At 43.0% G+C, this 16,058-nt stretch overlaps 2 protein-coding genes across 7 annotated transcripts; one reads left to right on the top strand and one right to left on the bottom strand.

Moving 5' to 3' along the window:
* Window positions 1–309: 309 nt before the first annotated feature.
* Window positions 310–12,672, bottom strand: LOC104925757 (FH1/FH2 domain-containing protein 1). 4 transcript variants are annotated; one of them, XM_027287916.1, is made up of 12 exons: window positions 11,779–12,672; window positions 10,967–11,122; window positions 10,736–10,860; window positions 10,374–10,624; window positions 2,630–2,770; window positions 2,277–2,459; window positions 1,910–2,029; window positions 1,665–1,826; window positions 1,291–1,535; window positions 984–1,206; window positions 790–898; window positions 310–704 (listed from the first exon to the last, which is right to left on the bottom strand). In XM_027287916.1, exons 5-12 carry the CDS (start codon window positions 2,741–2,743, stop codon window positions 676–678), a joined length of 1,185 nt encoding a protein of 394 aa, XP_027143717.1. In that variant the 5' UTR covers window positions 2,744–2,770; window positions 10,374–10,624; window positions 10,736–10,860; window positions 10,967–11,122; window positions 11,779–12,672; the 3' UTR covers window positions 310–675. The 4 variants fall into 4 exon arrangements, with proteins under 4 accessions (XP_027143717.1, XP_027143718.1, XP_010737760.3 ...); XM_027287917.1 differs by lacking the exons at window positions 10,374–10,624; window positions 10,736–10,860; window positions 10,967–11,122; window positions 11,779–12,672 and adding an exon at window positions 9,344–9,396; XM_010739458.3 differs by lacking the exons at window positions 10,374–10,624; window positions 10,736–10,860; window positions 10,967–11,122; window positions 11,779–12,672 and adding an exon at window positions 7,732–7,822.
* Window positions 7,808–14,170, top strand: si:ch211-63p21.1 (hypothetical protein). 3 transcript variants are annotated; one of them, XM_019266572.2, is made up of 7 exons: window positions 7,808–8,042; window positions 9,458–9,572; window positions 9,896–9,985; window positions 10,605–10,679; window positions 12,608–12,678; window positions 12,755–12,926; window positions 13,940–14,170. In XM_019266572.2, the coding sequence occupies exons 2-7, from the start codon at window positions 9,504–9,506 to the stop codon at window positions 14,150–14,152; spliced, it is 690 nt and encodes a 229-aa protein (XP_019122117.1). In that variant the 5' UTR covers window positions 7,808–8,042; window positions 9,458–9,503; the 3' UTR covers window positions 14,153–14,170. The 3 variants fall into 3 exon arrangements, with proteins under 3 accessions (XP_019122117.1, XP_019122116.1, XP_019122118.1); XM_019266571.2 differs by having other exon boundaries at window positions 9,455–9,572; XM_019266573.2 differs by lacking the exon at window positions 9,896–9,985 and having other exon boundaries at window positions 9,455–9,572.
* The last annotated feature ends 1,888 nt before the right edge of the window (window positions 14,171–16,058 follow it).

Here is a 16,058-nt window from a genome sequence, read left to right as displayed (position 1 = left end):
CATATTATATTGAGGCTGCCCAGCTCCTGTTCTGGCAGGACACTGGCTCTGCCTTCCTTCCATCAGCATCGAGTGGCGACCTGTGGTGTTGGGAAATGAAGCCAATGTGGAAATGCTAAAAAAAATAAAATAATAATAATTCCTTTTAACGTCCACTTGAGGCTGGCTCCAGAAGTGAGTCAGTCTCCATAAGTCCCCATGTCCAAATGTCCAACTTCACAGCAGAAATAAACATGTTTACAGCCTGGTACAAAAAAACAGTTTTGATCTCTGTAGCTAATTTCCCCGTTCATGACAACTGTACTGAGGGTGAATTTATATACAACTCACCTGTTCACATTATATTAAGGCTTAATATCACCAGCGACATGGTGTCGTAAAGCATCATGTGGAACAGATACACAATGTTGCTTCAGTGTTTTTCCTTTTTTAAAGTTTGATCATTTTTTATTTCGTTTTTACACATTTTATCATTGATTTTGTCGTTTTGTCACAAACGCACACACACAGACTTTTTAGTGCATCCTGACTTCACACGATTAAAACTGCACCCGTCCGTTTTCTTACTCGTTAACGACATAGCACCTCAAAAATGTGACGTCATAAATAACAATTGCAAACACTTTTGCTCCAATACACCAGTGACTGACGACTTTTGTAAGTGTATCAGCAGGGTTACCACTTCAGCTTTCGTGATGAAGGACCTGAGAAGAACAAATCTGAGTTCAGTACAACGTTCTTGACAGATAAAAGATGTTTTTATTCAGGAATACGTGTCGCATTAAGTACCTTGAATGTCAGCCGTCCTCCTGCGGTTTCGAGGCAGCGTGCCGTCCAGCCTTGAGGTGGACTCGGGCGTTCTCAGAACCTCCTCCAGCCTACGCTGCTCCTCATTATCCTGATAGATCAACACAGCGGGTTAACGTTAAAAACTCTTCAATCATTTTGTCCAGAATCAGTTTAAGAGCAGCCGGAATAAAAACCTGTGTTGCCGTTTGTTGACATTTCCTTCTGACCGCGGGAGTATTCGGACCTGAGCTCTCGGCTTTACTTCTCTGTTGTTCCCTCTCTCTCTGCAGGAGGATGGCCTGCCTCGTGGTCCGGTACTCCAACGAGAAGTTACTGACGGTTCTACAGAAGTCCTCCGCTTTGGTGTCTCTCACCATTGCTTTGGAGTAGCCTAGGAATAAGAGGAAAGAGTGGAACCTGGAGAAACAAAACCGGAGAGAAGATTTAATCCATAGAACAGCACGTCAAGGAGATTAAAAACTGGCAACAAACCATGCGCACCTGTTGATGACCCGGCGATGGACGGCTCTCAGGACCTTCAGCCTCTCCTCGCACTCCTTCAAAAGTTTCGTCAACCTGTGACGGAGGGATCCCTCCGGGACGTCGTCTTGTCCTCCCCATCTCCTCTTCTCTGACTTTCCTTTCCTCTTGTCCTCCGACTTGTCCAAAATCTTCAGCTGCTCCCACGACGCTTTGCACTGGGCTTCTAGCTGGGCGAAGTTGGACTGGACTAGGGAGTAGTCGCACTGTAAAGATGAGAACGAGAAGAGAAGTTTGGATGCCTGTTTTGACTTGGTTTGACCTTAAAAATAAGTTTCGGTTCGGGCCCAAATAACCATTTTTCAGGAGACAAAGACAAACACACATAAGCGCACCTTGCCAGCTTTAGTAACAGCAGTGATGTCGGAGTAGAGGTCAGACGATTGTGGGTAGATCTGCATCAGGAGAACGCAGACGTGGTGCAGCAGGGGCTGCCGAGTGTGCGTATCCCTCACCTGAGACAGCTTCCCCAGGTAACTCAGCTCGAAACCACGGGCCTTGACACATTTAAATAAATTATGAGACTCACTAACACTCATTAGGAATGGATAACAGAAGACCGGGATGACAACATACTCACTTTACATCCATTTAGAAAGTTACCGATCTCTAACACGGTTGCTAGAATACATCTAAAGGTCTGGCTGGCTGAGAGCTGCTCCATGGCCAACTTCAGATGAAAGAGAGGCTCAGCAATTTCCTGTTGAGAGGTGAGACATAAAGGACAATGCAGTGATTCATACAGACTAGGTGAGCCATCAAATGCATGTTTTATTTTTAGTCCGGTGACGTATTTGGTGATAGGAAGTCACCGCAGCGGCGTGCATTGAATCACTTTTGCATCACTTCGGGGGAACAGAACAGAACATCTATTTTTTCTACAAAATGTTGCTGATTGATATTTTTTTTTTTTAGGCTCCAAAATAACTTTTCAGACTCTCGCTTACCCTTTCTAAGGAGTCGTAGTCCAGAGCAAAGGCCCACAGCTGAAGCCTGGAGTTCAGATGTGGGATTTCTCCGAGAGTGAACAGGCAGAGCTCAGCTGGGGCTAGAGGGGCGTTGGGGTTCTGGGCCTTGGCCTCCTTGATCAGACAAAGCTCCTCTTCTGTTGGGATTAGCGCTTGAAGATGCTGTTTTAGAAAAGAGAAAGAGCTCAAACTGCAGGGCTATTCTGGATTCCTAATGGGACTGTAATAGAGATATCGTAAGGGCAACAAATTTGCCTATCCAACAAAATGAGACTTTAGAAGTTGAGCAAATGCTGAGGCTCAAATTCCCAAGGACATGACCTCTGTTGTACCTGAATATCCTCTCTGTCTAGCACACTGCTGTCCATGCTGTAGATAGCAGGGGGGAGGAGGCGAGGCGGAGGCAGGCTGCTCAGGGCGATGGTTATGATGTTACTCCTCTTCATCCCCAACACCGAGACTGCTGGCTGCTTCTGCGTTGGAATACAAAGAAGGACAAGAAGATAGAATACCTAGGTATTTCTGAAAGTGCATTTTAGGGTCGCCTTTAACAAACTGAGGGCGTATTTAAGAGTTAAATGTTTGGTAAAAACATGGTTTCAACTTCGTTCTCGCTACTTAAATGGTTAGTTCGAGTTTTTCGTCGTCATCCATGGTCGTTGGAGTTCTTATGATAGACAGCAGTCAGCATGCAACCCTGGTTTGGAGAAGCAGAGAGGAGGATCAGTATGGAAGCTAAGCAATGCACTGCTCTGGGGCCAGCAACATATTTTAGTCACAGAACAAAGTCAATGTGGTCCTTATCCAGCAGGAAACCAAAGCATTTCATGTTGCTCTCTCCAAAGTCACCATACAGTTACCTTGCAGGACACAGGGATGGCTGGTCCACTGCTGCCTCAAACAAACCAACCCACAGAGGCAGCAGTGGACCAGCAGCTCCCATGTTTTTGTCAAAGGAGGCTCTGATGTGAGCATAGATTAATAAAAACTCTTCTGCACTACGGTGCCCCCTACTGGTAACGCGACCACAGTAGTGTCAGAACAAGGAATCTTCCTCGTTCCTCGAGTTCTCTGCAGCTATTTGTTCTTCTTCTTGCTTCCTTGGACACTATTTGTCTGTAAGTGTTTTGTTTTATCAATAATTTCATTACATATGTGTCAAATGTTTTGGTCCATGTGCTGGTTTAATTGATGATTAACATGCCTGTGATGTGCTAGCTAGCCTGCATGCCATGTGGTGCTGGGTTTCTCTTTGATTTGTGTCTTGCTTAGCGGTCTTGTCACATTGGTGATTCCTTAAATTCGCCATGAAAAGTCATGCCTTGTAGTTTCTGAAGGACATCAAGTGTAAGCTGTTGGTCTGGCGGCAATGTGAAGTGGTAAAATACTCAATTTAAGGTCCACCTGGTGCAACTGATTTAGATTTTTCGAGGTGGGTCTTTTTCAGGTGGTTAAAATACATTTTATGAATGCACCTGTTCACAGCCTTGCATTGCTTAGCTTCCTTACTGGTCAGCTTCTTCAAACTGGAGGCGTCCCAACTGGCATCTACTGTAGGTCCTTACTGTTTTGCAACTTTTATAAGATTCCAATGGCAGCAGATTACCTCTTTCAGGACTATTAACTTCCCCAAAAGTTTACATGTTAAGAAAAAACATTGACAAGTGAGGTAGAACCACACGAACTGACCAAATTATTTAAAAAAGATGCTTACAGTTGTTTCATAAATTAGTATTTTGTCCCTGAGGCATCATCCTTTTGTCTTACCTGCTTAGAAACCAAGTTAAAACTGGTGCTATTTCCTTTAGATTCAAACAAGTACTCCAGTCGGTTTGTATCCAAATGGACCGGCTCAAGTCCGGCCCAAATTGTCTGAGACCCGAAGCGGGTCATCCTCGGAAGGGGAGCTAAACTCTGCAGTTCCCTCCAATGGAGCTTCAAGGTGCGACATTTGGTCGCACCTTTACTGGAGGTTGAGGGCAAAGGCAGGGCAGGTGGAGGAGGAGGAGGAGGAGGAGGAGGAGGAGGGGGTGCTGGAGGGCCTTGAAGGGCTTCGGAGACGCGTTGGTGATTGGTCGAATTGGTTCCCTCATCCTCTGTACTGTCTTCCTCATCCCAGAGGTCTGAGAAGTCCAAGGTGTTGAGGCAAAGCTGTGCAGCTGGTTTTAGGAATGAACTCCAGGGTTGGTCGAAATCCCAGGTCAGGGGGTTATCCTTGGTTTGGTCTGACTCCTTCATTGGTCTTTCAAAGCTCAGAAATAACCTCCAAGGTGACCCCAAAAAGCTCGCTCCATCCTCATATTAGATCAAAACAAGGCCTTTTTATATCAGATCAGATTTAATGCATATTTGCTTTCGTCCGTGTGTTCCAGACAGTAGCGAAACTTGACTCCTTCCTTCTCTCTTCTTCTTCTCACTGTGCAGTCAGCAAACCCCTCAGACACTGTGCATACGCATCCGAACGTTTGTAGATGCTCAGCCTCACTTGTTGACCACAGAAGCACATAACTCACACAACCAAATCACAATCTTCGAACCACCCCGGGGTGTTCTCACAGCACCGTAACCTACAATTGCCTCGGGTGGTGTTTTTGTGTCCTTCAAATCTAAAAATGACGCGACTGACGCTTTGATCCAAAAGTCCGTTGTTTTCCTGTGAGCGTGTGCACGCCAAAAAAACCTGTGGCCACAGTCAAAAATAGAGAATTCATCTGAGTTTAGACGTGTTGTGTTTGGTCCTACATCCAATTTTGATGAGAAAATCCAAAGAATGCATTCTGCAGTGCTTCCAGAATGTCTAAATGACGTTCTTCTGCAGCTCTCCTTTGACTTTCATCCCTCTCTCTCTCTCTGTTTCTCTTTCTGTAAGTGACAGCGAGTGAGAAACAGAAGGAGAGAGAGAGACAGAGATTGCATTGGTCCGTTGGTACATTAGTCTTGGTATATTTGAGTTGCACCCTTTCCCTTAATTTCCTTATCGAGCTTGCATCTCCTGTTTGTATTGCTACTTGTGTATACACAAATCTCTCTATCTGCCAGTGAGGATCTGTGACTTCCCTCCTCCTCCACCTCCTCTGTGTGTGATAAAAGAGCACGATGAAACCCTGAACATTTTTCATACATGCGATACTCTGCGGATGATCAGCACGAGGAACAAACATCTTAATAAGGAAGAAATATTCGTTAATAAAACATTGGGGTGCAGTTCAGTGATTGCAAAAACGTCATGGAGTCTACTCAAACTGCTATGCTGGATCACTTCAAAACATCCAGTATACTCTTGTTCACAGGGGTTATTTGCATGGTCGACATGTCGCCATAATGAGGGATCCCTCCCTCGGCCATTAGGTCCCCCCCCCTAATTACACCTTATCTCATTCGGTGGTTCTCATGGGGAATTTAGGCCAGAAACAAGCTCTGTTTGAAAAGTTTTTTAAAAAAAACATTGGATTTAGAAAGGAAAAGCTCCTTTTTTAGCTTCTTGGTAGGCGCACCTTGGAGTGGTCACCCACCGACGGGCTTCAGCTTCTTGGCAGCTTTTGAAATTCGACTGACAAACGTTCAAACACAGGAAAGGGAAGATTTAACTGGACCGCTGGCTGAACTGAGCAGGGTTTTGGTGACAATGTGGCGCAGTTACGAAAACAAACGGATTCCCCCATGAGACATCAGACATTTCCGGATTACTTCCTTTGATGATCCTTGTCTGTCTGCGTGGTCGTGTCTCTCTGTCTGCCCCAACTGAATCTAGTTCAACAGTGCAAGATAAAGATCCGGGCAAAAATTACATGTTTGCTTCGAGAATATTAACGTTTTTTAAGGTTTTGAATGTTGTAAACAACATTTTACACAAAACAAAAGGGATACATCTCACAGTGCTGGAAATAACTCGTGCCTGTGAGCCAACAAGTTCTTGACTTCATCCCAACAATGAGCTGAGTCGTTCTTTAAACAACACACCTTTTTCTCCAAGCAACTAAACATCTCATTTTCATACCGGTGTACCACACTGCTATGTACCACACATCTATTGCAACAATGCAGTGGTGGTTGTGACCGGTGAAGATATGTAGGTAGGCTCCCTCCTTTTGGACCTGATGATTGGTGGGTTCATAAAACCACTTTCAGATCCATGATCCAAGGGACAAGAACCGAGCCAGAGAGGTAGAGAAGGACCAAAAACAAGTTCAACTTTTCTGAAAGTAGGTTATCCGAAGCTGGATTACCAACTGTAGTGGACATTTTGTGAACTAAAGTGAACCAGCGAACATGATAAAACTGAAGCTGATCCATGTGTTATAATCTAAGAGCTTGACTAGTTCTTGTTTGTACAGATCTGGAGCCAGGGATTGTCCCAGCATGATTACTGACTAGTCCAGCAGCAGTCAGCCCAGCTCGGCGTCTGTCTTTCAGCCTTTTATTTCACCAAGCTCTCACCAACCACTAAAAGTCAGTCCCACATTTACTCTTGTCCGGCGGCTTCTTGCTCGCTCACTCTCTCCTTTTTCTCTTCTTGGCTTCCTCCGTCAGCGTCACTTTTAGTCCCTTCGCTTCTTCCTTTAACGGCAGCTAAGCCTGGTTACATTGCCCAGCTCCGGTTCTGGCATGACACCGGATCCTTTCCCTATCAGCATTCCCGGCACCCTTAGGACCTGAAAACTTCCTCTTCTTCCTGGTGGTCCATAACACCGACACTCCTGCTCTCAGTTACCTGGCTAACAAACTGAGCTAACAGCAGCTACAGCTTGATGCACTACACTGTCCATCAGGAAACTCCATAAAATATGAACCAGCTTCACCAAAACAAGAGAAAACGTTGGTGCTGTAAAAGGTTACGTACTTCTCGTGGGTAATCGTACCCATTACAGTGCAGAAACAAATTTATTAGAGCACCATCCAGTGTAAAGTTCATACCAACATTGGTAATCACCACAAAAATCATTTTTTATGTTTCTGTAATAGTTGAAGCTCTTTAACTAAAATGATATTTTTAGTGCTAAAATATTGTTGGCAAAATAGAAAAGCAGATTATTATTTCTTGATTAAGATGTCAAGTTATAGTTATTTACTTCACATTCCTGAACAGAAGAATTAGTTTTAGTGGTCGAATGTTTATTTCTACCCACATTTGGGTGAATTCAGTTTGAAATTCCTCATTCATGTCTCGCTGAAAGTGAAACAGTCTCTTCAGGTGGTCTAATAAATGTGTTAAGCACCATTCAGTCAATGCATCATCAAAATGAATTACAGTTTATCATTCTGTAGTCTAAAAGTTCAACAGTTCAACCATATATGGATATAAATTTCCTGTAAATATGATTTTTTTTGTATATGAAGTCATTATTTTCCCCAAAACATAAACACATACACACACTATATAATAATAATAATATTAAACATGCTTTGTGCATTGTTATGAATGGATACACCTTACCTGTTTGACTTTCTTTTATTATGAAAGTCCAGGGCGGAAGTCCCTCCTTCCCGTGCTCGCGCCCTTGTTTTGGGTGTCCCGCCGGTGCGTGAGCGCGCGCCAACCCCCGCGGACTGTAACCGCGCGTCATCATCGTCGGCTGTGACGTCACGCGCGGAGGCTCCGCTGCCACAATGTCAAACACTCGGAGGCAGCGCGAGCTCACGGCTTCCCCGCGCCACAATGAGGAGCAGCACCGCCGCGTGCCGCCGCTCGCGCCCTGAACACAGCTCCGGTCACCGCGCGTGGATCCTCGGCATGCTCGCGGACAGGTAAAAAAGATGCGTGACACTTCTGCTGTAACCTGCACGTGTGCGTGGAAGTGATGTCACGTGTTCGCATGTCGTTATGAAATATGATTTTTTTAATTTGAAGTTTTTTTTTGTACCTGCGCGTGGAAACTTGTCCGGCTCGTGCGTTGGCTGTCGGAGGTTATTACGTAATGTGAGTGCAGATGTTACACTGTGAGAGCACGAGCGCGCCGCTCGCGTCATCAGCATCATCAGAAACTATTTTAATTATTCCATCTGTGAAATATTAAATATGAATCATTAACAAGAACTGCAACTTATTGATTTTCATTCATAGTTTTATCTCTATGGACAATTTTATTTGATGTTTTATATCATGTTTGTAGTGTTATAAGTTTATTTATTGTCATAAAAATGTTTCTATAATATAAAATATAATGACCTGTGTGAGCGGGAAATGAAGCAAACGGGCTAAAAACTGTAATTCACTGAGTGGACACTTGAGGCCGGCTGCAGAAGTTTTTAATTATTATTATTATTATTAAAATTTAATATGATTCTTATTGTTATTATTATTATTATAGTATATTATTATTAGTATTGTTATTTTATTATTATTATTATTATTTTAGTTATTATTAGTGTTATTATTTTATTATTATTAGTATTATGTCTTGTTATTAGTGTTAGTATGATCTATTATTATTATTTATGTATTGTTAATGTTATTATTATTATGATTATTATTAGTTATTGGTATTAGTGTTATTATTATTATTTATTAGTTATATTATTAGTGTATTGTTATATTTTATGATTTATTATTATTATAATTGATTGTCTTTTATTAGTGTTATTATATTATTATATTATTATTATTATATTAAGTTTCACAACAATACTAATACCGATACCTTTTCACTATAAGTACAATTAAAAATAAATTTTTATTCATATTTTTATCTCTACTGACACTTTTATGTTTGTGTTTTGTTTTCATATTTTAGTATTATTGGACATGCATAACAATGAGCAATGTTAATATGGACCCGCTAGTAAAAATATATATTTATAAATACTTCTATAAAGGCTTTATAAGTTGCATTAAATGACCTCCTGCTTAAAAACTGCAGTTCCTCTAACGTCCACTTGAGGCTGGCTCCAGAAGTGAGTCAGTCTCCATAAGTCCCCATGTCCAAATGTCCAACTTCACAGCAGAAATAAACATGTTTACAGCCTGGTACAAAAAACAGTTTTGGTCTCTGTAGCTAATTTCCCCGTTCATGACAACTGTACTGAGGGTGAATTTATATACAACTCACCTGTTCACATTATATTAAGGCTTAAAGTTATGCAACAAAAACAAACCTGGGCGTCAAAGCTTTAATGTGAAGGAGGGACATTACTTAACGTTACTTCCTGTGTGTGTCCAGCAGGTCTATGTGAGTGTGTGAGCCGGTCAGAGGTCAGAGGTCAGAGGTCATGCAGCGGAGGGAGTCCGACTCCCAAGGCCTCTTTTCCTCCGGAGAGACGTCTGACAACGACTGTGGGGTGAGCTCGTGTCTTCGTGTTTCTGCGTCCAAACGCATCAATGAATCACGGCATGACGGCGCCGACTGAAATATCTGCAGAGCGGCTTCATAGCTGCGTGTCTTTAATTATAGCTCTGATGTGGTTTACTCCTGCGCCTGAATCATGTCAGCGCTCGGCGCCCTCGTCCTCCAGCTCAAAGCGCGAGTAGGTGGGAAAGGTCGAGAGCTCGTCACCGGGCCGCAGACAGAGATGCATGAGATTCAAAACTTCTGAAGAACGCTCAGAGCCGACACATCACGGCCGGGTTTCATCCTCTCTCGTCTCTGTCTCCGTCGTCTCAGGTGGGGGCGAGTTGCGGAGAGGTGGATGCGGTGTGTGCGTGCGAGGCCGGTCCCTGTACACTTTATTCAGAAGCACACACGCCCACGCCGGTGAGTGTGCCTTCATCTCTTAATGCACGCCGTCAACTTCAGGCTGACCTCTGTGTCTCTGCAGAGGAGCTGCTGCTGTCAGGATCCATGAGACAAAGAGGACGTGATGTCTTCTCTGTATAATGTTACAGTATCAAATGTTCATATCAAATAACGACTGATGTCCTCCTGCTTCTGCCTCTGTTGAAATAAAGTCAAACCACAAACTACAGTTCCTCTAACGTCCACTAGAGGCTGGCTCCAGAAGTGAGTCAGTCTCCATAAGTCCCCATGTTTCACAGCAGAAATAAACATGTTTACAGCCTGGTACAAAAAACAGTTTTGGTCTCTGTAGCTAATTTCCCCGTTCATGACAACTGTACTGAGGGTGAATTTATATACAACTCACCTGTTCACATTATATTAAGGCTTACAGTTATGCAGGGTTAAGAGCGTGGACGCTTTGACTGACACCTCCGGCCGTCACAGGTTGGGCTGAAGCAGCCGTCCGAGGACATCAGACGTGAAAACCATCAAACCTTATGAAAACAAAAACATTTTTAATTAATCTTAAACTTCAGTCTCAGACTAAGAGTTTAATGATTGATTTAACGATCTTCTCTTCTCTCTCTGCCGTCAGGAAACGCTCCTGTGTGAACACTGTGGAAAAAACAAAGTAATGATAACCAGGTACTCTGAAGGATACGGCACAGAGGTAATGTACGACATCGTGTGTGTGTGTGTGTGTGTGTGTGTAACCCAGAGTCTGACCTGCAGGTGTCTGAAGATTTGATGTGATGGCTTTTATTTTGGCGGGCAGCTGTTTTCAAGCATGACTAATACCAGGAACACGGATGCTGCTGGTAGCTCGTGTTCCTCATGACGACTTCAAGCAGCTTGGAATAAATAAATTCAATGTTTACATCGTGTTTCTAGTTTTTAAAGGAAGGATTACATTTTCCAGGAGATAGACTCAGGATATAATTAGTTTAGCTTATTTACCAAGCAGCCGTGGTTTTGAAGTGAAGCCAGTGTAGAAGTGCCGTGCAGTTCCCATAAACCTCCATGTTAAAAAGGGTCCAACTGCACAGCAGAGATAAGCTAAACTATCTCCTGGTGGTTCGGAACAAGATTTTTTTGCCAAAGATTCTTTAAACTCTGCAGATTAAACAAAATGAGATATAACAAACGTTAATTAGTGAGTAGTTTTAGCCAGGCTAGCTGTTTCCCCTTGTTTCCAGTCTTTGTGCTAAGCTAAGCTACCGCCTGTGTCACGGCTGGAACCCAAATGCAAAAAATAAAACAAAATATTTCATTATCAAAGTTCAACAGAAAATCACTCACTGGGAGGAAAACACTAAATACTCTAAGAAAACAAAAGCGTACGGCTAAAAACAGATACTCATAACATAAGTTGGGCGCCAGACGGAGCATAAATCAACCTGTCACTTTTTAAATAGGAAGTAATAAGAAGTAAATTTAAAAGTATCTGGTTAACAAACAAAAGTTATTTAATCGATCTGTTAATCACAAACAAAAAAGATAAACCCCTTCACAATTAAAGTTCAAGCAATAAATCAATGGTTTTTTCACCAACAATAACAAATTTAGGTGTCCGACCAAAGAACAAAAATCACATTCACCATAAAAACATCACAGGAGAATGGTTCACTTAATAAAAATAAGTTCATGCAGTTCATTTGGGCATCCAAGGAGTGTGAGAGTGTGAATATGTGTGAAGGGTGAAAGAGTTCGGTCTTGTTCGAATAGTAAAATGCAAAGGTTAGACAAAGTAACAAAGCAAAATACAAAACCTGATGAGACACGAGACGAGGACTTTGACGAGACGAGGGTGAGGAGCTGGTTCTCTGGCACAGAGGACAAGGACAAAAAGAGACGCAGACAATATATACACAGGGTGACGAGGAACAGGTGGAAACAATCAGGGCGGGGATACATGAAATGAGAGGAGAGTTACCTTTCAAAATAAAACAGGAAATGACAACATTGACACAAGACAACCTAAACATAGCCAGCTTTATATCTCCGGTGAATTTCCATTTCTCCCACGTTTATGAACGCATCATAGTTATCGTAGTTGGGGATAAGAATTATTGTCGAAATGTCGAAAAGATTTCCTTAAACTTTTAAAAAGTAAATGCAAAATGTATGCATAATGCATTGATTTAAGATTTCGATAAATGACTGTAATGCAACTCTTTGTTCTTGTTTGTTGTTCTTTGTTAAACGAAGCCGGGCTTCTCAAATCTTGAATATAGTATGAACATAAACAGTTCATGAACTCTGCCTTAATAAAACCTGGATCAGTTTCACAGTGTTCAGATCTGTCTGTGTATCAGTCTTTGTGTTAGTCGATAGAAAGCAGCTGACTGGATCTGTGAGCTCATTAGTCATGTGTCGAAGGTGTCGGCTGATTCATGCATAATAACAGTGGTGAGAATAAAAAAGTGACGCACGATGAGAACTCTCACGCAGACCGACGCCATCGTGGAGTGTTTGGTTTGAAAATAGTGGACGATGATTCATGAGGTTCCAGAGACTACAAAATAAAAGCATGGAGGCTGTGGTCATTAGAAGGTTTTCATAGATCTGTCTTTCACGCTGACTTTCATGGGTTTGCAGGAGGAGTGCGTCCTGTCCGACCCTCAGGGCGAGAGCGATGCAGATGCTGATATCGAGGATACAGACTGCAGGTGAGGACGAGCGTTCACGAGGCACGAGGTCCATGTTCTTCATGTGACCTCGTGCCTTAAACCCTGATTTGTCTAGACTCCAGGAACCGGGTTCTCTCCAGCGAATCAGCTCGCGGAGACGCAAGCGCCCGCGGGTGGCGCGGCAGGACACCACCGAGAGCGAGGACGACGGCGGGCGGAGCCACAGATCACATCGCTGGAACCTCAGGCTCAGTCCTGACCGAGCGCACAGCAGGACCATACTGGAGGTGAGAACAAGGACACACAGGAGAGCTGCTGGTACAGCTGGACCAGGTCTGAAGCAGGGACTCAGTGACGCCTGGTTGCTCAAACACTTGCAGATTGCGACTAACTGAACACCCCTCACCTCACCCCCAAGTTTTGTGGCAGAGAACCCACTAACTAAAGGCCCAATCCAGAGCTTGTGTTCGGTTTGTCCATTCTGGGCTACTGTACAAACATGGCAAAGAAGAAGACCCACGGCCTCTGTAGATATAAAAGTCTCGTTATAAGAAAAACAAATACATGAAACAGTAATTACACTGGTCCCTCGTTTATCGCGGGGGATACGTTCTAAAAATAACCCGCAATAAACGAAATCCACGAAGTGAGTTCTACAATTATTATACATGTTTAAAGGCCGTAAAACCCCTAACCACACACTTGTATACACCTTTTTACACACATTTTGTACAGGACTCCCTTAGTTAATCAGGACGCAGAACACAATGCGTGTTCATACTGTTACAGTACACTGTAAAAAAAAGCAAAATTACAATAAAAAAATCTGCGAAACAGCGAGTCCGCGAAAAGTGAACCACGTTATAGCGAGGGACAACTGTATACACACATGAAAACAGAGTTTCTGTTCCATATTTAGCCAAAAAATCCCCTCAAATCTCACACACTGGACCTTTAAGCCTTACTATAACGTGAACAGGTGAGTTGTATATAAATTCACCCTCAGTACAGTTGTCATGAACGGGGAAATTAGCTACAGAGACCAAAACTGTTTTTTGTACCAGGCTGTAAACATGTTTATTTCTGCTGTGAAACATGGGGACTTATGGAGCCAGCCTCAAGTGGACGTTAGAGGAACTGCAGTTTAGTTTTTGGCACTTTACGTCAAAGACACGAAGAAATTGCAGCTTGGTTCAGCTACGTAGCTAAGTTGAAAGTTGCTGGCAACTATCCATTAGTTTTGTCTTTCATTCTGAAGTTTGCATCGTCCCTACAATAACAACTCTCTCTTCGTCTCCAGGAGAGCATATCCCAGGTCAGGCCGCTGGTCATCTGCCGGCCAGACGTGGAGAGGCAGAAGAGTCCGGCTGAAGCTCCCCGAGGCTCCAGACGTCTGATGCCTCTGTGGCCTCCTTCTCTCTCTCTCCCTCTCGTCCTCCTCCTCTCGCTGCCTCTCTCCCTCTCCCTGGTCATCGTCATCGTGTCTTTCATTCTGCCGTGGGCCAGAGCTTGACCTTTAAAAAAAAAGTTTCATTCCACGAAAGCAGCGGAGAGCACAAAAACGTGAACAAAATGGTGCTTTACACGGGATAGTCGGTGATGTTTGAGTAGGCTGTCCACATTTTAAACTCGACCTTTTTGAAGGGACACTTTTAGGTTCATACTGCACCACTCTCACCATGAATCGACATCAAGCCGCCGCTTGCTTTTGCCTCATAAAATCTCACCTTCCGTCTCACTTTCTCACCCCCACGTCGGTAAAAATAGACCTCTCGTCTCGCTCCTTATTCTAATGAGCCGTGGTGGGGGGGAGGGTTCAGGGTTGCGCAGGTACACTCAAAAAGTAAATAGGAAAATGTGAAAAAAAAGCTAAGATGCTGCTGAACTATGCAATTCTTCTGTTCCTTACCGCGGCATAATAACCGCTGTGAAAAGAAGGTCCTCCTGTTTCCTTGGCACTGTCGTCACCTTCTTGGCCCTTTCCCTCTCTCTCTCCGAGGAGCACACACTTTATGAAACGCAGGGACTTAAAATAGAGCACGACCTAATTTAAGAAGCAATAGCAGGAGAGATCTGATACAGCTGCCATCGCTTTATGATCCACAGTGCATCTGTTGGCTTTGAGGAATGGAGTGCGTGTGTTGTTTGACTTGTTGCAGACTGAGTTCGAAACTGTTTTGTGGATCCTTCTTCTTCTTCTTTATCTTCTTCTTCTTCCTGGCTGCACTCGTGTATGTTTTTAGGCGAATAAGACCTCAAAATGAAATAAGTTGTAGTGGAAGTAAATACTCACAGTTATCATGTTGAATTATATTCATGTTGTGTTTTACGCTCCTTCTTCCCGAGCTGAAGTAACTACTTTATGTTCGATGTTTATCTTGTTTTTTAATATTTTTTCCACACGCCGCTCTGGAGTTGCTTGCAACCTCGTAGAGGAATTTCAAATTAAGATCAGGTTGTTCACGCTATGATTCCCGTTTGATAAGTTTCTTTTCTCTTCCAGCCTGTTGTATTACCAGTCTTAAAATCTTAACTTGTATTTCCATGTGTGTGTGTGTGTCACCATGTGTGTGTTTCATGGGGCCATAGAAGTTCAATAAAACTAGATTGTATTTTGACAAAGACAAAGCTTCCTTTGTGTACACAGTTATGTGCTTACACTTACTGTTCACTAGAAAACAAAGACTGACAAGAGAGTCTGTCAGTTCCATCCTGCACCTGGTGGAAATGTACAAGAAGCCACAGCTGCCACAATGTTTGTTTCTTTTTCAGTACTACAGTGCTAAGCTAAGCTAACAGATAGCGGTTCATTTTAGCATAGAGAGTACCAGACTAGCTGTTTCCCACTGTTCCAGGTCTTTATGCTAAGCTAAGCTAACAGCTAGCAGCTCATTTTAGCACAGAGACTGGATATTAATACCATATTAGCTGTTTTTCCACATTTCGAGGTGTTTATGCTAAGCTAAGCTAACAGATAGCAGCTCATTTTAGCATAGAGAGTACCAGGCTAGCTGTTTTTAGCACAGAGACTGGATAGTAGGTAGATTTTGTTACCTTTAGACAGAGCCAGGCTAGCTTTTCCCCATATTTCTAGGTGTTTATGTTAAGCTAAGCTACAGCTAGCTGTTCATTTTAACACAGACACTAGATAGTAGTACCAGACTAGCTGTTTTTCCACATTTTCAGGTATTTATGCTAAGCTAAGCTAACAGCTAGCTGCTCATTTTAGCATAGAGAGTACCAGACTAGTTGTTTTTCCACATTTTCAGGTATTTATGCTAAGCAAAGCTACAGCTAGCAGCTCATTTTAACACAGAGGCTGGATAGTAGTACCAGACTAGTTGTTTTTCCACATTTTCAGGTCCGTATGCTAAGCTAAGCTAACAGCTAGCAGCTCATTTTAGCATAGAGAGTACCAG

This window comes from Larimichthys crocea, chromosome XIV, assembly GCF_000972845.2.
Source record: "Larimichthys crocea isolate SSNF chromosome XIV, L_crocea_2.0, whole genome shotgun sequence".
Taxonomy (NCBI): Eukaryota; Metazoa; Chordata; class Actinopteri; family Sciaenidae; genus Larimichthys; species Larimichthys crocea.
Note: the sequence above shows the minus strand (reverse complement) of the source record. Positions and strands in the feature narration are given on the sequence as shown.

Excerpts from the sequence above, each read along its gene's own strand:
- LOC104925757 (XM_019266570.2), bottom strand. The coding sequence starts at position 4,190 with ATGACCCGCTTCGGGTCTCAGACAATTTGGGCCGGACTTGAGCCGGTC. Across the intron at positions 2,030-2,276 it reads ACTACGACTCCTTAGAAAGG|GAAATTGCTGAGCCTCTCTT; the intron begins GTAAGCGAGAGT and ends ACCTCTCAACAG. Across the intron at positions 899-983 it reads GTCAACAAACGGCAACACAG|GATAATGAGGAGCAGCGTAG; the intron begins GTTTTTATTCCG and ends TTGATCTATCAG.
- si:ch211-63p21.1 (XM_019266572.2), top strand. The coding sequence starts at position 9,504 with ATGCAGCGGAGGGAGTCCGACTCCCAAGGCCTCTTTTCCTCCGGAGAG. Across the intron at positions 9,573-9,895 it reads CGTCTGACAACGACTGTGGG|GTGGGGGCGAGTTGCGGAGA; the intron begins GTGAGCTCGTGT and ends CCGTCGTCTCAG. Across the intron at positions 10,680-12,607 it reads CTGAAGGATACGGCACAGAG|GAGGAGTGCGTCCTGTCCGA; the intron begins GTAATGTACGAC and ends ATGGGTTTGCAG.